Raw genomic sequence first — 22,586 nt, forward strand, 5'->3', positions numbered from 1 at the left:
TTGTGCCTAGGGTCGTGAATTTGTAGATGCAGCAGATTCAGCACATGTGTACACATCTGTGCAGAGTGTGTCTTTTCGAATGGTTTACTGGAGGTTTTGGTAAAGAAGAGCTAGGAAATATTCTCACTCACGCACTGTGTCTGATATTGCTGTCTTCTGTACTGATCTCAGAGCTGCTTTTGTATAGGGAGCATTGGGATCTGCTTCTTGCTGCATTCAGTAGAAGGCAGCAGTAGGACTCACCAGCACGCAGTTTCTTCTGAGCATATTTCTCATGCACTCTCTTCCTGGATGATATTTTATGAGCTTTATGAAATTCAGCATTTGGCAGAATTAAGAAACACCTTGGATCCTCAGGGCAATGAAAGCAGCATCCTGAAAGCAGTGGAGAAACAGTTCTGGAAATTTTGTGTCTGGCAATTCCGCTAGGTAAAGCCACGTCTGACTTGATCAAGTGGTGGTCGTAAGTCTCAGCCTGTGTGGAAAGCTGGACTAGAAGGAACCCTCAGTACCCCCTTCAAACAGATGTTTTTGTGATGCTGTAGAATGCAGATGACTGCCAGAAGACGGGGAGAAGGGACCAGGACCTTGAGCAGAGAGTGGAACTCATAGTCCTCAGTAACTTTTTATCCACTCTGTGTGCTGGACATGTCTAGTGTGACCAGAACCCATAGGGAAGGAGTAATGTTCAAATTGGCTGCAAAAGAGAATGACACTTTTTGGGAGGAGTCCTCAAAGCCTCACTTTCTGCGAGGTCCTTTCCCCCATGCCCAGGACAGTAACAAGGTGTCTCCAGCTCTACGGCCTTATGGTGGCAGCCAGATCAGAGGCTCAAGGCAGCAGGGCCTACAGTACAAGAGCAAAGACCCCAGACCTGTGCTAAAACCTGCATGAGATCTGAAACATGACCAGGATGCTTTTGCCTTGCTATCACAGTGTTATCAAGGCAATGCTTATAGCATTATTTGTTTAAAGTCACTCAGTAAAAAAAATCGGGCTTTGTAGCTTGGTGCTTGCTAGACCTTTATGCTGGGCTGACTAACACCTTTGTTGTCTTTCTGTAAAGACCACATCCTTTAATCAGAAGTAAAGTCTGACAGTTTACAAGGCAAACAACCCTCTCTGTGGATGAGCAGCACGAAGCAGCACTGGCACCCACCAACCTACAGAGTGCTGCGGTGAGAGAAAAGTCCAGTGCCTAGCATCAGGCTCTTCTCAGGCTTGTTAGGAGTGTTCATCTTAAGGAACCACAGCCCTGGCCACTGTTTTCTACCCATGTTGGCAGAACTCTCCCTCAGCAACAGCATGGGCTAGATCAACTGGATCAGTAAAATGATACAGTTGAAAAATACTCCCAGCTGGGGTGGGAGATGAAACAGGCTGAAGATCAAAAGGCCCTTGAAGAAGCCCAGAAAACTGTTGCTTAAAGAATGGGCTAGAGGAAAGCCAGAGCCTCCAGCCAGATGCTGTAGCTGGCTGATCTCGTTCCTCCCCGTGTCTTGGGTCTCTGTCTATTTCCTGGCTATCTGGATGTGCTTAGGCACAGGTGGCAGAGAAGTGGTTTTTCCATTCCATGAAGTGTGGGAGAAGCAGTTTCCCGAAATTACCAGCATGGAGGGACCCATCATCTCTGTCTCAGGAGCAGTTGCGCAACTGGAACTATCAAGAGGAACGTGAACCTTTAATTGTGCTCCTTCAGGTGCTATGTGGAGTGGCAGGTTCATAACTCAGAAAACACCTCTGCTCCCAAGCACAAAGGCTTTTTTTCCTCCTTGTACTAAGTACGCAAGTGGATTGTCACTGCAGCACATCGAGGGGTAGTGAGTATATAAGGTTGAAATATGCTTGGAGACAGAGAGATGAGCGTGCTTGATGATACACTAGGACAAAAGTCTTCAATGTAGGCAGATTTTCCTCGAAAGCAGAAGTGAAATCACAAATGAAACAGGAACACAGGTCCCCTTCTGGCCCACAGAGTGACTGGAGATAATATTCTTATTCAGCAAGCCTGATCCTTGGGCGTACCTACGGCAAACCTTGCTCTCCTGACAAATCTTCAAGGCTATTCCAATACCCTCATAATCCCACCTGCTCTGGACTCCTGTCAGCCCTGTAGAGTTACACAGCTGCACGAGACATGTCTTCTGCCTGGTGCATCAACGGCATCAAGTGCCTCGGCACACCAGGAAGGAGGCAGGTGTTGGAAAGGGGATAGGTGAGCCTTTGGAGTTTTTATTATTGGTATCGATTGGGTAGCTAGAGGTACCCTTTGTCTTAGCAGAGCCTTACATTGATCTAGCAAGGGGTGGTGTTAGAAAACAGCAATGGCGTACAGAACTGCAGAGGGCAGTCAGACCAGAGGCAGTCGATGTGGTGACTTGACAGCTCTTCTATAAATCGTATTTATAAACTGTAAAAGTGGGTGTTTCCTGCCTTCAGAACACCAAGGAGCCTGGGGAGAGTGAGCTTCTTTATAAAGACAACAGTGCTTGGGAACAGGAGGCTGAGGAGAGGCCCCGACAACAAACCAAAGGGAATCCAATCTTCCTGTGCTCACACATGCTCCTAGCTGGGAGCAGCGAGGGGCAGCCCGATGGGCGAGGGGTGGCTCCCGCAGCCTGCCGCGGCCGGCGGGGAGACCCCCGGAAGGCACTCCGCCTCTGGGGGGTGAGAACGAGGGCGGCAGTGCCACCCCGGGGTGCTCCCGCGGCCGCCTCTACCCCAGCGCACCGAGCCGGATGGGACCCACCCCCTGGGTGTGACGACCATTCCAGAAGGTGTGAGCGCAGGGGTGGGGTGCTACCTCCCCCCCCCGCAGCTGTACCCCTTTGTACCCGTATTTTCAACGGGAGACCTCCCCCCGACCCCTGCTCTCCCCGCCCCGGGAGGGCGGGCTGACGGGGGCAGCGCTCGGCGCCCCGGCGCACGGGGGCTCGGTCGCGCAGCCACCGCGGACCTAGCGCCGTCGGGGCGCCCGGAGCCGCCTCCCGCAGCGCCGCCGCGCCAGGGGTCGCGGGGCCGGGGCGGGGCTGTGCCGCGCTGCCGGGCGGAGCGGGGCTCCATCGCTGCCGGCGCCCCTCGGGGGGCAGTGCCGGGCGCTCCTCGCCGCCGGTTTATGTAACCCGCCGCCCGCAGCCGCTTACAAAACGCCGCCGAGGCAGCGCCGCCGCTAGAGCTTCGCCGCCGCCAGCGCAGCGGCAGCCGGGAGGTAACGGCGCTAGGCGGGTGGCCGGGTGGCCGGGCTCGGCGGCGGGAGCTGGGGGCTGTCAGTCCGACCCTACCTGTAGCCTCTGCGGAGCTTTTCCCACCCGCCTGCCAGCCCTGCGCGCACCCGCGGCAGTGGTGTGGCTTGCCGGTGCTCCTCAGCAGCTTTCAAAAGCTCGTGTGGAAGGGTTTACGGTGCTATAAACTGCAGAAGCTTTGCAAACAGATGTGAGCTATACGAGGCAGCCAAATGTTCAAAAGTCTAACTGAGTCTTTGACCCTCGTGTCACTGTCATCCTGACCATTCTGGTTTTTTCCTTCTGTTCTGTTGTGCAACCTTCCAAACATGTAAGCCTTCTCTTGCTGATGTAACCAGCACATCCTCTCTTGTTTCGCCTTAGCAAGGCTTTCCCAGGGGTCACCAGCCTTAGAGTTCAGCTTGTATCCAAGTTAAACAACCCTTCCTTCTCCCCGCCACTTTAATTTCACTTGTGCAGGAAAAAAAAATCTGCTATAGCTTCTTGAACTTTAGAAAGAGGCAGAGAGGAAAGGGCAATTCCTATTTCTTTAAATCTGGCTCTTGTAGTTCCAGTTTCTTAAAAGGCTGACCTTCTCTGTCCCTGAGAAATCCAGTACTCCCACGGTGGTGGATATTGTTGGTCCTGCTGGTTATCAGCCTCTCGGTCCTGGGAGGAAAGAAGTGAAGATGGTGGGAAAAGGGTGATTGGTGGGATGTATCTACCTTCCCACAAAAGCCAAGTAAGCAGCAACAGACAGCTTCCTGGACAGGTCTCTGTCCTTGCTCTCTTAGTTGGCCTGGTAACCAGCTTGGTTTTGTGCAACATCACGGTAGATCTTTAGCTTTCCAACAAACACCATCATGTCAGTAGGTAGAAGGGAAGTAAATGATTAGACTAACTTGTGTTACTCTGTCTGTAATGTTCAATTTCTAGCATGTAGTAGTTCCTCTCTTCCTTGCTGTAAATCCCTGGAAAGGGGACAGGAAAGTTTATGGCTGCAAGGGCACCTGGCTGAAAGGCAGGGTGCAAGTTATGCTCAGGCCTTGCACAGGCTGCAGAGTTCGGGGCCTGCAGGATTTCCAAGTTCTTCACATGCAACATCAAGGCAAGAACTTTAAACTTTTCTTTAAATGAGTAAAGGGATCCAAACTTGGTCTCCATCAGTTACAGCAACAGAAAGGGATGCAGCCCCTTGACCAGAGAGCTCTGTTGCTGGGACTAAGATGTGAATCAGTGAGTACTAATGGTCATACCCATAATGACATATTTCCTACTATGTAGGCTCCAATGCATGGGTGGGGAGAACAGTTTCTCCCTTTGCTGTTCACATGTCCTCCCTTCCAGGTACTCCAGAGCTACAGAGGCAGCTTATCTGCATGAGCCAGAATGTTTTATAACTTTGTGATTACGAATACATACTACAGTTAATTTTCCTTAACGTACCAGTTTGTACCATGTTTTTTCTTACTGTGGCATGTCCCACATCCCTCCCTGTGGGAGGGGGAGCTCCTGCTGTTCTTCAGGGTAAATGGTGCCTGTGGACAAATCCAAATTGCTTTTCCTAAGTGTAGTTGTGAAGTATCTTGATACTGGTGTGACTGAAGCACAGTAAGCAGCACGTCTAATTTTTCTTTTGATCATATCGGTATCTCTGACACGACCTTGTGCCAGCAAACTAGGTGCATGTGACTGGCCTTCGTTTTCATAAGCACAACTGTTTTTCTTCCTGTGATTCTTCATACAGATTCATTAATCTGTTTTCTCTGCTGACTTTGTGGGGGTATGAGGCAGGGTAAGCGTGTTACACCTGAAGAAGGGGTGCTTTAGCTGACGTGGTAGCACCTTGCATTTGTAGTCCCCACTGTGCTGAGCAAGATGGTGACCATCACTGACAGGCTTAGTTTTTACCTCGTTAGATGCTCTTTCAGTTAGTATCACTTCAAGAACACATGTACTTCGTTCTTAAAGGCTATGTGTATTGTTCTAGATCTGTGGGTTTCTATGCCATTGGGGACTACTGGATGTCTTCCAATGAGGATGTCCATCTTTTGGGGAACTTGGCACATGTAAGGATTGGTGCAGTGTGTGTGAACTTGTTTTTCCAAGACACTTTCTGCAAAGATCTTTGCTGGCATGTCTCCCTTGCTGCATGTTTTTGTGTTCTTTGTCTCAACAGATGGAAACTGCTCAAAACAACAGTGACCTCAAAAAACTTCATGCAGTGGAGCTTAACCTGTGTAAGAAAGACATGATGGCAGACACGTTTGATCACAGCATTATTTCTGTTGGAGAACAGGAAGGAGCAGACAATTTCCAACGTTCTCTTCCAACACGAGAGTCCCTCCGGTACCCTCGGGGCTCTGTTGTGAGTTTCCATAATATCGAGTACTCTGTCAAACAGTCCAGTGGATTCCTCTGTAAACGGAAAACTGTGGACAAGAAGATCCTTCACAATGTTTAGTAAGTTCTTGCTTAAATGAAATACCAGAGGGCAGGTATTAATCTGCCGCTGTGAATCAGTGACCCCAATGCCACCTTCCAGATCCAGCTGTGCTGGTAAAGAAATGACTGTTCTCCTGCCAGCCTGCAGTTTCATGTGAGCCCTTTGTAATTTGCTTCTAGGCAAAATAGCTGGGATATAGCTGGAACAGTTTCAGTTATTGATCTGAGCAAGTTAGGACCAAACTTGTGTGACCTCTTCTGCCAGAAGAGCTGAGGGTTCCCTTAACTATGGTTCAAGCTGCAGTCAGAGGAAATGAGCAGCAGAGAGCAGTTGTTTCTTCTTTTCAAGACTCAGCTCAGCAGGGAAGACAATTTCTGTCTTTTGTAGATTGCTTTTTATGCCCGGATCTGGTTGTGTTCTGACTGGCAGTCTGGGACAAGAAAGGAAAAATACTTACTGATTTCAGATTTAAGGAAAAGTTTTTAACAATCTCTTAAGTTTTCCTTTCAACAGCATTTTGTTCACACCTTACCTCTGCAATGAGCTGCATGTGAACAGGCCTCCATTTGGAAATAACTCTTTCCTTCTTCCAGTGGCATTATGAAGCCGGGCTTGAATGCTATTCTCGGGCCAACAGGGAGTGGCAAATCTTCGTGAGTACTTTCTTTTGCTCCTTCAAATGGACAGGCAGCTGCTCAAAGAGGATTTGGGGTTCTGAGGGTTGGGGGAGATGTGAGGGATCTGCAGGCTCAGACCTTTGCATGCCTGCGAGAAATCTGGTGATGCAGTTTGACCTTGTGTCCCTCTGTCAGTTCTGCTGGAGTTCTTCCCCTGCAGTGGTGTCACAACTCCTCATCTGCTCCAATTGGGGGTCAATAGGTGACTGCAAGTACCTTTGGTGGTGGCCTGAGTTAAGATACCAGGCTGAACTGGGGTGACTGGAGCTCAGGTGTAGGCTCTGTCCTGTACCTGTAATGGGGTGGGGAGGGGATGTGAGCTCCCTTGGGGCAGGAGAGATGTCATCCCCTGTGAAGTCACTGCAGCAAGACTTCATTGAAGGTATTAGGCCAAACCCCTCTCTGAAAACTGACAGGCTTATGGTGTAATGTCAGTCTATAGGATGCTCTGGATCCTCACCCCAGCTTGGCTGTGGTCTGGTGGGGGGGTGCTGGAGTTCTTTGGGTGAAAGCACAGAGAAATACCATGCAGACTGTCTCCAGCCAGTTTTGATGCTGTTTTCTCTCACATATAACCACGGTAAGAGAGCTCTTTGTCACTCTCTGCCTTTGAGAATGTCAGAGACTGGCAGATACGGCCAGGGTTCACACAAGATGTGTCTTTGTGATGACCCTTGATCTTCCTCTCTGTAAGGAGACTGCTGGCTAATCAGGGTGTTTTCAAGAACAGCACTTCATCAGGGTGGTGTTTACTTAGCTAGCAGACAGGCTGGCCTCTGCATTGGCAGTTAGGACAACTCAGTGATACTTGAAAAGAAAATTTCTTTACATAATTAATCTTAACGCTAGTCTTGTTTATACCCATTTGGATTAATATCCTTGAGATCAAAGTAGTTATTTCTGTGCTCCCCTGGCTGGAAAGCAGGCTGCAGCTACTTGGCAGGGTGCTTTTGTGTCTGTGTATTTGAGGTTAGCTGTTCATACGGAGACTGAATTTATGTCTGTAGGGGGTTGGCTGCTGTGAATTGTGAAGGTCTGTATACTACCATACTGCTGTGGCACACCTTGTGCTGGAAAATCCTGTGTTCTACACCAGATTTTCTGTACAAAGAGCTAAAGCCCTCGAGCAGAGGAAGCCCATTTCTGTGCCCTTTGGTTTGCCCCGTGAGCAGGCTGTAACTGTGGTCCTGACTGGTGGTACTTAGTCAAAGGTAAAAGCAGCTGTTGTGGCAAAACCTAATGCCTGGTGTTTGTCTGAAGTCTCCTAGACGTGCTGGCTGCCAGAAAGGACCCAGCAGGCCTGTCTGGAGAAGTGCTTATAGATGGCATTCCACAACCTCCAAATTTCAAGTGCATCTCGGGGTATGTTGTGCAGGTGAGTAACTGCCTTCAGTGGCAGCCTGGGATCCCTTGGGAGGGAAGAGCACATAAGATGAGCAAAGCTTGAACTACTAGGTTAGGTAATTTTCAGTGATCCCTACCAAGTCTAGTTTGATAACTTTAAACATTACAGTATTTAGTATTTTTCTGGGAGCAATCTGTTGCTCCAACCAAGTTAATCACAGAGGTGTTTGTCTTACCAGAGATGCCCAAACCACTGGGCTACTGTAATTTGTTCTTTGGGCTCTTCCCTGAAGTACTAGCAAGAGTTTAAAAAACATAAAAAAGCAAGGAAAAAACCTGCAACACCCAAAATCTCTTGTTGCAAAACTCAAAAGCAGTTCTAGCTGGCCGAAGTACCTTCAAGCTATCAGACAATAATTCTAGGAAGTTAATAGGTCCCTGCTGTTCTTCCTCTGATTCTGGCTGGCTGGGACAGAGCTTCGTTCCACTCTGAGACAGGAAGAGCCAGCTGAATCTGCGGAAGTGGGTGGAGGCCTGGACCAATAATAGACCCTCAAAGCCCTGGGGGAGCTGAGGAGAAGGGGATTCTTGGCAGCCATATGAGCAGCCAAATCTGGAAACCATCCAGGCTTCTGACTGCAGACAGATGTGAAGCAGGCAGCTTTTCTGAGATCTGCCAGCTATGGGGCTCTGGGAGAGTGCATGTGATGAGACTGATGCTGAGTCTTGGTCCTGCAGGTCAAAGATCCCCAAATCATCAGTGTTTCATGAATGGCCAGGAAGCTTCTTGCAAGTGATCCCAGTTTGAGACATCTGTCTCTCCAATGTTGAAAGCAACCAAACTTTACCTTCAAATGATAGGCAGCCAGGTGAGACATTAAATGGTCTCGTTCCCCTCCCGCCCCTGTGCAATACTCCCTAGATCAACAAAGATGGCCCAAGACTACAAACAACACTTAGGACCTAAATACATACATACTTAGAGGGTCAGTTTTCTGCAGGTGAGCATACACACGTGCTAAGTCATGTGTTATCCCTATAAAACTGCTGTTGGTCTCTCCACTTATGCCTTGCAAGTGAGGGTGTCATGCCTCTGTTTGGTACTAAGGTAATTTTAATTTAATTAAAATTAAAATTAAAATTTATTTACAGTTTAGTTTCCAATGTGGTGACCCAGCAGTTGTATTGGTGGATCTGAGGGTGGAGAATGGGAAGCTGGAGTGAGAGACTGAGGGTGTGTGGGGAGGGAGGTGACAGCAGGAAATTCCTAAACCAGCTTTGGCAGCAAAGTCAGTTTATCATAACAGTACACCCCGAGCAATCTGTCACATACTTCTAGCAGAGCAGCACGTTCAGTCTTCCTCACTTAACTCCAGTACCAAATGTGGCTGGCTGGCATGTCCTTTGTGCTGCTTATCAACTGCATCGGATGTGGAAAGAGTCCCAAAGCAGGCAAGAATCTGCTGCCCTGGATCTTAGGGGCTGGGTCTTCCAAAATGGCACAAGATTTGAAAGGTGGCCGATTAACAGGCATCTTTTCTCAGCAGTTGCCCAGTGTTGCAGCCCTTCTCCTGTCATAAGATGGGATGCAGAATTGTCTCTATTGTCATAGCAGGGATGATGGGGAGGCATGGAGCTCTGGACAGACGTGACATCAACTCTGGCTCATGGTTGTTACAGGTTGGTGTAGGCTGCCCAGATGTTCATCAGCTGGATAGGTTTGATTCTTACTCAAAACGCACATGACAGCTGAAGCTTTTCTAAAGGGCTAGGCCTTAGAATAAGGTCTCGTGCCCAGGAGTTACAGATAGTTGAGACATGGAAAAAATCAGGAGCAACTTGGTGAAATGTTCTTGTTTCTCTGAGGAGCTGCTGCCAGCGAGGAGCTGGGGAGAACTCCTTGTTGGCAGCTGAACTTGGCAGGTGCTCTGGACCACCACAAGATAATGGCTTGTAACCTGGAACAGAGCTGACTTTGGTGACTCCCCTCTGCCTTGAACACTGAGCACTGGCAATGTCTGTGGACCTCAGCTGGACTGGCAGAGGTTTAACTCTTTACAAAACCAGCTGCCTGCTCTGCCTCCCTTTGGCTGATAAGGAAAATGCACTTGCGGTATAAAATGGCATTGTCTGCACTTGAACTTGTGAGTCTGAAAGCAGGCTGAGGTGGGGCTTGGTGTTAGCTGGGAGCTGAAGAGCTGCATTCTCCCTTTGACTGCTACTGAATGACCTTGAATTTCATGTCTTGTAAGTTTTGAAGCAAGTTTTTGTCCCTCAGTTCAGTTTCCACTGTGGTCCACAAACAGTTTATCCAGCAACTGCCACTACAGGGACTCTGGTGCCCAGTCAGCTAGCTGAGAAGGAGGTTTTCCAGCTGTCCATTTATGCTACTTTCAGGATGATGTTGTCATGGGCACAATGACGGTGAGGGAGAACCTGCACTTCTCTGCTGCCCTGCGACTCCCCAGCTCCATCAGCATTAAAGAGAAGGAAGAGCGAGTCACCCAGATAATCAGTGAGCTGGGATTAAGCAAAGTGGCTGATGCTAAGGTGAGCAGTGAGAATATCTTTCTTGGAAATCATACTACCCCTGGAAACTGAACCGCTCGACTCTGGGCACTATGCATATATAGTGCAGCTACACTAAGTTAAGCAGGAGCCTGACTAAACCATACTGCACATCAGTCTCCAGCTCAGAAGGTAACTTGGAAAGAGGTATGTGTATTTCTTACTAAAAGGGGAAGATTTTGGACCACGTCCAGCATGTTTAAGTTCAGAGGGGGAAAAAGGTTGCCTAGTCATTGCACCTTGGAAAGCTGCTCAGTCGCTTCCTGGCTTTGTGGGACAAGATGGAAATGTTTTTACAGTGCTGAAAGTTGTGAGGGATGGAAATCTGGACTGTGATGGAGAAGTTCTGTGCAGAGCTTGTTCCTCCCAGCAGCAGTTTTACTCTTACTTCTACATTACTTACACTACTCTTGAGCAGCAGACAAGCTACCAACAAGAGGCATCCCTGAACACCAATGCCACCTCTGACTGCTGCGGCCTCATTCTGACTCTTCTTTGTCAGTGTCATCCTTGTTCTTTGAAATCATAAGGTGCCTGGAACCTCTGAAAATTGGGCTCTGCTACTGCTACACAGTCCCTCATATTAAGTCAGGCCCATCATCCTCTGCTGGCTGTGGAGTTCACTACTGGGACTCTGAAAATGAAAAGGGCTGCTGGGTGCAGAGTGCCTTGAGTTCCAGGACGTGCACTGACCAGGCCCTGTTGCAAATATCTGATTTCTTCTGCTTGTAGGTAGGAACCGAATTGATCCGGGGAGTGTCTGGAGGGGAACGGAAGAGAACCAACATTGGAATGGAGCTCATCACAGAGCCACCAGTCCTTTTTCTGGATGAACCAACAACTGGCCTTGATGCTAGCACGGCCAATGCAGTTCTCATCCTCTTAAAGAAGTAAGAGTCAGTTCTTCAGGGCTCTGCTTCAATTTTGTTGTCAGCTCATCAGTAGAAAAAGGAATGCTGTTATGACTAAGTAGCTACAGTGGTCTTTTTTTAAAAAAAAAAAAAAGCAGCTAGACAAATAGATTCAGAAGTGGTAGCAAATTATTCATTTGGGTCTTGTCTAAAGCCTTTTGAAATTGATGGGAATCTTTCCACAGCAAGCAGTGGATTGGAGCCCAAAATGCAGAGGCAGCTTGGGCAGCTTCCCTTTGGCCCAAAGAGGGGTGGGCTGGGAGGTCAGGCCTTGTAATCGTAATTTCTTGGCCTTCCAGATAAGTCTATTAAAACGTCTCTTCCTCTGCTCTGGCAGCAGGCTTGAACTCAGACCAGACTTCACTTGCAAATTACTCTCAGTGTTTACCTTCATCTCCTAAGTTTTGGAGATGAATTGTCTTCTGGTACAAAGAGGACCAGACGAGGCTTATTTAATGAGAAAGAGTTTCTGACCCTCCTCCTGGGTTTGTAGCATGTCTGGTTTTGCGGGGGCGACAACAGTTAGCTCTTCTGTCTGGATAGTGGTCTTTAAGCAGCAAGGATACTTGTTGGGCATCAGTGCTAAAGCCTACTTGAAAGACCATCTGACAAGCCTGAAAGAAAACTAGTTTTGACTTTTCTAGAGACTAAGTCTTCAATAGAAGAGCTAAGAGAAATCTCAGCTGGCCAGACTTCCACAGCCTGGTATGTAAAGCCTGGTACTGCCATTGAGTGCAGTAGGGCTGTTCCTGTTAGTCAAGTTGAAGCCTGGTATAGAAAACATGTAAGGAGGGTTCATACACAGCTGTGGCCTCAACCTTTGCTAGCTACAGACAGCGTAATACTTTGTCTACCTGGACTGCAATGACGGCCTGCTGTAATGAGGGGTGCTGCCTTTAAGGTCTTGCAGGCAGCATCTGACACAGTGACAGAGAAGGGAACTACACCTTTTCTGAGACCTTGAGAAATTGACAAGTATTTGCCTTGGATTTCGATACTGAATTTTCACTCGGGTAACATGACCTTTCTGAAATGCAAAATGTGGTGTATTTGAGAGATGTTTTATTTCTATTTCAGGCTCTCCAGAAGAGGACGAACCATCGTATTTTCCATCCATCAGCCCCGCTATTCCATATTCAAGCTGTTTGACAGTCTGACATTACTAGCTTTGGGAAAGGTGCTGTACCATGGGCCTGCAAAGCAGGCCCTAGAGTACTTTAATTCTATTGGTAAGTCTTCTGTGCTAAGAGCAAAGGCAACTGGCTAATGAGTTTAATCTGTGGGCAGATTCTTACCCTAGCACTGGTTAATAGTCGTGTACCATTTTGTCACTGGGGTGCTAGAGGCTGTACACGTGCAGTCTGGACAGTGCTATGTTAGAACAGGGAACAGACAAAATGATAAAACTGAAATTTTTCAGACAACAGAGCATGGCTTTCTCCTGGCTTTGTTTTGCCTTGCATCAGGACAAAACATCAGAATTGCTTGGACATTCAGAAGCATGATGTACAACAGACAAGACGATGCTCGTAGTTTTACCAGGCCTAGGTGGTAGACCCAGTGGGTTTTGAACCACAGCCTGCAGGTGGGCAGCAATCTGTAGGGGCTGGTCTAAGTATCTGCTGTAGTCTAAACGCAGGTGGGCAACAGAGAGGACAAAATAATGGTGTGTCTTAAGATGGGTTAATAATTGCACTGTTGGGTGGCTGGTCCCTCTCCAAGTAAACAGGGTGAAGGTTTCTGACTGGACAGAGAATGTGGAGTGAATTTCCAGTCTAGCTTGAATGCAGCCATGGACATACTGGATTGTAAGCTTTCCCTGGCTTTAAGGGAGATGCTTTAACTATTCACTACTTAGAATCATAGGATCATGTAGGTTGGAGAAGACCTTTAAGATCACGAAGTCTAACTGTTAACCCAGGACTGCCAAGTCCATCACTAAACTATGTCCCTAAGTACCACCTGCGGATCTACGTGTTTTTTTAAACACCTCCAGGGATGGTGACTCCACCGCCTCCCTGGGCAGCCTGGTCCAGTCCTTGACCACCCTTTCAGTGAAGAAGTTTTTCCTAATATCCAATCTAAACCTCCCCTCGCGCAGCTTTAGGCTGTTCCCTCTTGTCCTGTCCCTTGCTCCCTGGGAGAAGACACCAACCCCCCCTGCCTACAGCCCCTGTCAGGCAGCTGTAGGGAGGGAGAAGGTCCCCCCTGAGCCCCCTCCTCTCCTGGCTGAACCCCCCAGCTGCCCCCCATTACACTGGTGCCCCAGACCCACTGCCCAGCTCTGGGCACGCTCCAGCCCCTCTGCATCCGTCTGGCAGCGAGGGGCCCACAGCTGGAGACAGCATTTGAGGTGTGACCTTGGTGGTGCTGAGTACAGGGGGACAGGCATTGCCCTGGTCCTGCTGGCCATGCATGCCGCTTCTACTTCTCCTCTCAGTATCCCCTCACTTCCTTTCTCACAGGAATGCTATAGAATAAGCATCTTTGCTTTTTTTTCCCTCTTTTCTTGTCCTGTAGCTAGAACCATATCAAAAGAAGCCACTCTTGGACAGCCCTTCCTCTTCCTTGTGACCAAAAACACAGACAAGAGTTGGCTTCTAGAGCAAGCATCTGTGGCTCTAGAGCAGACATCCAGCAGCCTCTACTGAGGAACTGTGTGTCTTTCAGAGTAGCATGTAGAACAGCACTGGGAAGGAGGCAGGAGTTATCCATGCTGAGCTCTGTAGAAGCAAGTTACAGATTTATTCACCACTGATTTCAGGTGAGGAGAAGAGACTCTGAAGTTCTGTATAGATACCTCAGATTCACCACCTCCTAAATCCTGTCCATTCTACTGCTGTAAAGTAATGTTTATGGAAAACAGTGAAGTTTTCTTGTAAAAGGGTTGTGGAAGAGCACTGCAGTATAGACCTGACCTTCCAAGCTTTGCTCTGTGCAATACCAAGATGTTGCATGTGTGGGTTTTGGGTTTGTTTTTTTTTAAGGATATGAATGTGAACCCTTCAACAATCCAGCTGACTTCTTCCTTGATATCATAAATGGTGATTCAACTGCTGTGGCAGCAAGCAAGGAAGATCACAGACCTGTGAACACAGGGAAAGGTAAATTGTGAATGAGAAATCCACTGTTGGCTGGTGTAGAAGGGAAGTTGTATATGGTGATGGCAGGCTTTTATTCTCTGCATTTCTTCCAGTCTAAGGATACTTCATTATCTTTTTGGTTTTCCTGCTAATAGATACACTTTGCTTTAAAATTTTTGAAAGGTATTTTTTTTTCTCCTGCAGTAATATAGGAGAGCAATGATAAATATCAGTAATTTACAAAACCTGTGTGGGAAAAACTGAAAAACTAGAATTGCTTAGTCTCAAGAGACAGCTGACAGAAGACAGAAGTTTTCAGTCACACAAGAGGCTGCTGCAGAGAAGACAGAGTAGCTAGATAAATGAGTAAGGGATTTACAGGGCAGTGAGAAAGACTGGAACTAGATTAAAGAACAAACCTTACAATCTAGCAAGTGAAATGTTGGGAAATACTTGTTTGGGGATGCTATAGCATATCCATGACTGAAGGATTATAAGGGAACAGTTTTCGTAATGGTGCGTTTTGGGGATGGGGAAATGGATCAGAGCAAACATTGATTTTTTTCCCCCAAAATTCAGTGAAACACAGGTTTTCTGGTTCCTCATTCTAAGAATATGGTACTTTTTGTGCCACAAAGAACAGGCAGATTAGCTAGGTTTGATTAAAAACTGGGGAACCCTCTCATTCAAGCTAGCCTCTTAAGCTCAGAGCTAAAGCTTGAACAATTCAAATTCTCTGGGCATTCATGCTTCTTTCATTCAGCCGCTAAGGTTGGCTGAGCATGTTGATGGGCCATATCTGAAGGTAGGGTTCATTGAGAATCACGAGCCATGTCTTGTCTTTCTCACTCAGAGATGAGCAGTGAAGATGGAGTGGCAGAAGATAACGTGGACAGCAGTGTGGTAGATGTGCTGCACCAGAAATATCTCAACTCCAGCCTGTATCGGGGCACAAAGGAAGCACTGGTGAAAGTAGAGCTTGAACGGGGAAGCAAACAGAGAGTATCCAAGCAGGGGCATGAGATTACCTATGCAAATGGATTTGTCACCCAGCTGTACTGGGTGTCCAAGTGTTCCCTGAAAAACCTCATCAGAAACCCACAGGCTTCCATTGCACAAGTACGTAACAACTGCTAAAAGTCTCAGACTCCCTCTGGTCCCAGTCCTGCAATCTGCAGTTTATAGGACAGACTTTTGTTTTCAAAGGCAGCTAGGGAAGCAGGAAAGTCCTGTACCACTGCCACTTCAGTGGAGCGAGATGCCCAGCTACCTTTGTTGCCTTTGAAAAAAACACCTCTGTTTTAGTTTAGCACAAGAGCTATTGCACTGAAAACTGGGGAGTGGGGGAAATGCTCCGTTCTCTGGTTTACATGGGGAGCTTTTAGGGTGGCATTAATTTTGTGCCTCACTTGACATTTTAAGCTGGGTTATTCTTTTGAGTGTGCTTCTACTAAACTATCCTGACCAGAGGAAGGAGAAAACTGAAGAGGATAAACTTTGAAAATTTGCCATAATGCTTTTAACTGTGTGTGTCATAGGTATACATTGACTCACAACAGCGGTTTTAGGCAGGTGTGAGTCTTAAACCTTACATGTGCCTTAATAATAAGTTTGTCCCTATTTACTTATCTGAAGGATTCCCTTTTCCCTTTCTTCTTTCCATTTCTAGATTGCAGTGACCGTAATTCTTGCTTTGGTTGTGGGTGCTATCTTTTTTGGTGTAAAGTTGGATCGAAGTGGCATTCAGAATCGGTAAGTTGGAAAGCCACAGCTTTGCTCATTTTTCTATCTGTAGCAGACAGGTTCCAGCCACAGGGCAGGCCTTGAGATCCACTTGGACCACAAAGGAGTGTTGGGTTCACAAGCCTCAGTGCACTGCAGCGTGGTTTTGCTGGAGGTCCTAAAGGGACCACAGTTCTGTCAGGCTTGTACATATGTACAAAGGAGGTGTGAAAAGTGTAAACCTGTTTTTCACAGCTAAGATCTACAGGAGCACAATTAAATATTTCTATTCTATGGACAGAGACAGAAAAGCATTGGCTTGATGGTATGATGTCTGAGGCTGCCGGTGTTAATCTAGACTGTTTCCTCACTTTTTGACTGTTCTGTTTTGCCTTCTAGGGTTGGATCCTTGTTTTTTGTTACCACAAACCAGTGTTTTTCCAGTGTCTCTGCAATTGAGCTGTTTATCAGACACAAGAAACTGTTTGTGTAAGTAGTGAGGCACTTAGACTGTCTCATACTCAGGAGTGAGGTGGCAAGGATGTATCTTACAGGCTAAACAAAATGGTTTCCACCAAAGACTTGATTGTTCCCTTGCAACATCAGATTGTAATAGTAATGTTGAATTGGTCTGTAGAGCAGGAAGCTGAAATGCTAAGACGTGGGGAAATAGGGGAGAAATAAAATGCTTTTACTTGCTTGCTATGTCACAGTTAGAAGTGTGTTTCCCACCCACTTTTGGTAACAGCTGGTTCTGAAGTCTGCACGTGAATCCTGTAGACAGTGAATCCTGCCTGCCCTCTTGCTGACAGGGTTGAAACGCTGTCTTACTGTGGTCCTAAGGTGGTAAGACTGTGCAAAGATGAAGGGAGAGTTCTTGGACAAGTTTCGCAAGGGATGCTTAGATGAAGAAGGCTGCTGGCTGGCTTGCAAGAGCTCCATAATAATCAAGTGCATCTCTCTATGTGTGTTTGTATGTGTGCATATGTATATAAATGCATGTATATATTATATACACACTACATGCATACACATATGTGTTGAAAGTGTAGTTTGGAATAGTCTCCAGCTCATGGGATAAAAGGCCAAGAGACTGATCCTATGCAGTAAAGAAGAATTAGGGAATTTGTGCCTGGAATGTGCATGTCTGACTGAAGACTGGTCAGAGCAATCTAACAGCTGCTCAGGAGTGAATCCCCTGCCACTGACATTTCTTGCCAGTCTGCCCTGCTTACCAGCTTAGTTTACCAGCTGTGTCAACGGGGATTTTGGCACCTCACCAATTAAAGCATCTTTTCATAAGCCCCATTAAGCAGCAAAACAATCATAATGATATTTAATTGCCTTGTAAACCAGAGGTGAGCTGATGTCTTAAAGGTGTTTTCCCATTGTTGGGTATCATTCCTTCTCCCCTGGAAGTAGCTGTATGAGTTAGCTGTGGATGAAGTGTTCCTCTGGTTAATAGCCGTCTTAATACTTTCCCAGGTCCTTGTGTTAAGGATCATTGTCTTTGAAAAGAGATTCAGGAGCATTTTTTCTAGTATGTTACTTAGCAGTCACACAGCCTTCCATTCACTTTCCTCGGAGGGCTCTCAGTATAACTGCAGGGCCCATGAGATAGATCAGCTCTGACTTTACAAAGTGGGAAAATAAGCAGCTTGCATATAGAGAAGTTCAGTGGTAGAGAGAACGGAAACTGAATCAGGATAAACCAGACATTCATGCGGAACCTCTGAACCTGTACAACTCCCCTCCTCCCTGTCCTCACAGCCATCAGTACACCAGTGGATATTACCGTGTGTCTGCCTACTTCCTGGCCTTGATGATAGGAGATTTGCTGCCCATGAGAACTGCTCCAGCCATCATATTCTCATGCATCAGCTACTGGATGATTGGTAAAGAATTGATGCTTCTGTTGAACTTGCCACCTTCTAACACATTTGATTTCTGATTTGCCAGAGTTCAGTTCCTGTATCTATAACATGAAACTCGTTGAACCTGCAACTGATTTAAGTGCTTGGCATCACAACTTTGGAGGACTCTGGGGCAGGGGCAGAGAAACCAGCAATCTAAGACAGGGACCTGTCTGACCACATCTTTTGATAATGCTCTTTGGGCCTTTAGAGCATGCATAGTTCCTGCCAGCTCCAGACTTGGTCTTTCTTCCTGCTTCCCCTGTCTTGTGTAGGAGTCCAAGGGTACTGCCCTGCGATCGATAATTTGGTGGTTTGCTGCATTTTTCCCTTTCTGTTTTTTGACAGGATACCAAGCTGTTACAGGCCGGTTCTTCTTCTTCATGCTGACCCTGGTACTGGTGTCCTACACTGCCACAGCCATGTCTCTGGCTATCAGTGCTGGGATGGATGTGGTGGCTGTGGCCAATTTGCTCATCACTATTTGTTTTGTCCTGATGCTTGTAAGTATATAAGGATGTGTGTGCTCCTTTGGTGGAGGTGAGGAGCAGCGGAGATAGGCTGACAGGACTGGGCTGAGCCAGCTCTAAGCAGGCTGAGAATCCACAGTCCAGTAGCATGTCAACCCCATGCCTGTGATTTTATTGTCACTACAGCCAAAGATGTACTTCTGCCAACTTGTAATGTAGGGTACAAATCATTGCTCAGGTGCAGTTCAGTAGGTGTGATGCCACCAGAGCTTTTGCAAACGTTGTAAATACCCCTCCCCACACCCTGCCCCCCGAAAAGAAATTATTTTTTTTAAAATTGTCCTTACAAAAACTGTTTTTTAAAAAAAATCTTGCATTTCCAGCATTAGAAATCTAAGCAATCAACTAGATCAATTAAAAGGAAAAAAATCTTGAAATAAACTTTAGATAGATTGATTTTATTGCATTAATTTTTGTTGCCCGGTGGGATTAGCAGGAGCATACTCTCCCTTTATTTTAATTCAGTATTGCCCTTGGGTTCCAGAAATTACTTCAATACTCTTCTTCAAGGACTTCTGAGAAAGAGAGCAAGTGAGAGAGAGAGGAATTTTGACGACACATAGATGAGTGGTGTGAAGTTTTTTTCAAAGCCGTAATGTCAGTGATGAAAATTCTTGACTGTGAGGCCTATCAAGTTACCTTAGAGCAAAAAGTACCTCCTGTCAGGTGATTCCTGGTAGCTGCCTGTGTACCTAGTCTGAGCCCACAGCACATCCCTTATTTGATTTGCAGCTTAACCTGCTTTTGCAGTAAGCTAAGTGGTAGTGTCTTGCATCAAATGCTTGCTGCGGGTGAGAAATGTGCATGCATAATGACAAGCAGCTGATGTACGTTGAGTTAAGTCACGGTATATAAGGAATGGCACATGCACATCCTGAAAAGACAGCAGGGTTAGCACAAAAACACTTTTGCATAATGTTTAGCTGTGAAGTCCAGTTGTACTAAGAAGTAAAAGAGCAAGCCTTGTTCCAGGCAGGAGGGAGCACAGGTAAAAGGTGCAGGTCAGAGGAGAAAGCTGAAACGGTAACAGTCTCTAAGGCTCCCTATGGTTTTCTTCTTGTTTCTCCACTTCACCTCCCAGTCATCCTTTTTTAGCCTCTGGTTAACTCTACCATAGGATACAGTCCTCCAGAGTAAGAAGTTGTTAGCATACATACTTAACTCACGTGTGGATGTAGAAAACCTTTGTGACCTCGTTGCAAGCAGTTCAGCTGGAGTACTTGGGTGTGCCGTTGGGCCAGCTGGCTGGGGCTGCTGTGAGGTTTGGTTTGACCCTGTGCCTGTAGGCACAGGCCTAACAGCAGTAGGATACCCATCTATACCACTGCACCTCTAGCTGTGCAGGAGTGGCATTGTTTGCAGTAAAACCACAGTCTGTGACTCTGAGTCTCTTCTGTTCTATTTCAGATCTTTTCGGGCCTCTTAGTAAACCTCCCTTCCGTAATGGGCTGGCTGAACTGGCTCAAGTACTTCAGCATCCCACGATACGGCCTCACTGTGAGTAGAAGGTAGCGTCGGCCCCTGTGAGTAATGTAGGCACATTGTTGCTTCCTGGAGACTTTTGAGTATGAATTAGTTACCTCAAAAGTTAGATTTGGTTTCTTTCTTGCATGAACGTGGTAAAAGACAAACTAGCCAACCCCCAAAAGGAAGCAAAAGTTAATCTCAGTGTGAGAGGTGGAAGTCTCAGAGACTGAGCAAATCCTCAGTGCCACAAAATTAGTGCTGGTTGTACCAGCAGCAGAGTGAGCTGTCCATGAGATGCTAGTTTTCTAGCCTGAATAGTTGATCCCTATGGTTTAGAATAAAGTCAAATATTGTATAGCCTCTCCAGAGACTGCTGTGTGAGTGGCCAGTCTCAAGTTAATGACTGTCCAGCTGGTTAAAGGATTTGCCATAGTGCCCAGGTGTCTCAGTCTTCAGCGTGGCTTCCTCTAAGTGAAGTATGACTTACTGCCATTTCTGAATAAGGAGCTGGGGTACCAGAAAGCAAAGGGCGCAGCTGTTTGAAACACACTAACTAGACATAGCAGGTCACCACTGGTCACTGGTAAGGGTTGTGCTTCCATCTCCTGTCTTCATCCTTGCCAGTCCTATTTGGGAGGAATAGTTTCTTACCTTTGAGTAAAAATGAGTGAAATGAATGCCAGAGCTGGTGCAGGTTGGTGTGGGCAGGACCATGTTGATCAGCAGTGGGAGAGAAGGGTAGGATCAAGAAAGGGGGAGATGTGAGACCCTCCCCTGTTAGTGTATCACTGAGATATTTTATCAGTGTTGCTGAACATGGGAGTGTCGCCTGAGACTGCACGTAGCCCAGGATGCCAGTGCAAGGGAACTCTTTCCCTCTTGCCTTGGCTGATACTGCCATCTGCTTCAGTGTGCTGGTGCTGAGGTGTCAGCAGCAGCCACATGGTTTTCTGAGTCAGCAAATTGACCCAGATGAAAGTGGATGAACAGGAACTTGTGGCTGGCAAGACAGAAACCTGTAGCTAAATCACTGAACTGTAACTTTGAAGGCAAAGACTCAGACACCAAACCATCCTGCATGTAGAACCTGGAGCAGTTTCTCAGAAAGATGGTGATTAAGAGCTTCAAAATAAAAAGGAACATATACAAGAATGGTGATACGTGTCTTTTAATAATGAAGTTCCTTTGAAGTGTTTCAGTTTTAGCACCTCAAATCACTAATTCTAAAGATCTGATGACTACCTCTTTCCCTAGGCTCTTCAAGTGAATGAGTTCAGAGATCTCTACTTCTGTGGTGAGAAGCATCCAAATGTTACAGTATCTGCAAGGGATGCAGGCATTTGTTCCCCCAGTATTTCAGGAGAAATGTAAGTCTTTAACTCATGGTGGTTCTTGGGCCTGAACTGTGATGGCTTGCCTAAAGAGAAGTCTGACTATTTCAAATCTCTGTATTATACACAGAATAACCACTCACAGGCCAGTCTCAACAGTATATCCCAAAATAATGTATTTTAGGATTATATAGTAAAACTTCATAATTATCCAAGAGTGAAGTAGGGATGAAACTTTACTCCTAAAAACAGGCAGATGAGCTACATTAAATTTTGTTTTTGATAACCTAGCCCTGGCTTATCAGTTTGGTTGTCTTCTTTTTTTAAAGAAGCCCAGGGTCACTTAGCAATAGAAATGCAATGTGTGGGCAGCTACAAAGTTGTAGGGATGCAGCAAACCTGCGATCATGCCTGCCCCTCAGAGCTTGTTCATAAATACTAAGCTCTCTGTAGATACAGCAGAGCGCCAAGCTATCTTCCTAGTGCTATTGCCCCATTTGAAATACTCTTTGACTACTGATACCTTAAGCTGTAGCAATGCATGTATTTCATGACACATGCTGGAGGGCTGGAAAACTCAGGTTATTGCAGGGAACAGTGCTAGAGCACTGTTTCCACAGCTTTTGGACCCCAAACTCCTGCTGTGGACACCCAGTGACTGCTGTGTGAAACTAATGCTTTTGTACTTACCACGGTTTAATGTGGTTCTGAGGCTTACTCATAAATTGCCAGCTATCTATAAACAATTAGGATACTACTGAAAAACTATGACAACCAGAGATCTAGGTTTGTCCCTTAAGCTTTTTTTAGTGATAGATTATGAAGTTACTATATTTTTGGCACCTGTTTTGCAGAATTGAGGGGAGAAGGATCTTTGTGGAACAGGACACCTGAAGACATGCACCACATAGTAATACCAACTTCTGTCCCATGCTTTTCTGCAGGTGTTCTGGTGAAGCATACCTGTGCAGCCAAGGAATCTCACCTACCAGCTGGGAAATGTGGGAAAACATAGTGGCTCTCTTCTGTATGACTGTTATCTTCCTTATTGTTGCCTATGCAAAACTCCGGTTTATGAGAAAGTTCACATAGGCTCCTGTGTTGCCTTGCCCTGCAGCTTCTCTGGTCTTAGAACTGCAAAGCTTGTTAGGGCCTGCTGGAGATTGCCAAAAGATTTCAACTGACTTCACTGGACTTTAGATGGGAACCCTGTCCCCTTGTTTCTGGAGCATTATCTCTGCATGGTTGTATGATTTTGGTTTCTAAGAAGAAATGCATGAATGTACATTGCATAAGTGATTTTTTGGTAAGAGAATATAATTCTCATAATTCCTTAAGTACATATTGAACTATATATTGTAAAGCATTATTCT

The 22,586-nt window shown here is 46.5% G+C and overlaps 1 protein-coding gene across 2 annotated transcripts; it reads left to right on the forward strand.

The window, feature by feature from the left end:
- Positions 1-1,400: 1,400 nt before the first annotated feature.
- On the forward strand, positions 1,401-22,498 carry LOC308069144 (broad substrate specificity ATP-binding cassette transporter ABCG2-like). Of its 2 annotated transcripts, none has more exons than XM_080400958.1 (16): positions 1,401-2,215; positions 5,401-5,684; positions 6,261-6,320; positions 7,605-7,719; positions 10,086-10,238; positions 10,989-11,146; positions 12,245-12,396; positions 14,155-14,271; positions 15,104-15,369; positions 15,920-16,002; positions 16,372-16,461; positions 17,743-17,867; positions 18,234-18,388; positions 19,823-19,912; positions 21,137-21,249; positions 22,158-22,498. In XM_080400958.1, exons 2-16 carry the CDS (start codon positions 5,401-5,403, stop codon positions 22,303-22,305), a joined length of 2,109 nt encoding a protein of 702 aa, XP_080257084.1. In that variant the 5' UTR covers positions 1,401-2,215; the 3' UTR covers positions 22,306-22,498. The 2 variants fall into 2 exon arrangements, with proteins under 2 accessions (XP_080257084.1, XP_080257083.1); XM_080400957.1 differs by lacking the exon at positions 1,401-2,215 and adding an exon at positions 2,829-3,208.
- The last annotated feature ends 88 nt before the right edge of the window (positions 22,499-22,586 follow it).

Source organism: Falco punctatus (assembly GCF_963210335.1).
Source record: "Falco punctatus genome assembly, chromosome: 9".
Classification (NCBI taxonomy): domain Eukaryota; kingdom Metazoa; phylum Chordata; class Aves; order Falconiformes; family Falconidae; genus Falco; species Falco punctatus.

What these genes read in the sequence shown, in the direction of transcription:
- LOC308069144 (XM_080400958.1), top strand. Translation starts at nt 5,401, where the DNA reads ATGGAAACTGCTCAAAACAACAGTGACCTCAAAAAACTTCATGCAGTG. An exon ending in AAGATCCTTCACAATGTTTA is followed by an intron (nt 5,685 to 6,260) that starts GTAAGTTCTTGC and finishes TCCTTCTTCCAG; the next exon opens with TGGCATTATGAAGCCGGGCT. An exon ending in ACAGGGAGTGGCAAATCTTC is followed by an intron (nt 6,321 to 7,604) that starts GTGAGTACTTTC and finishes GTTTGTCTGAAG; the next exon opens with TCTCCTAGACGTGCTGGCTG.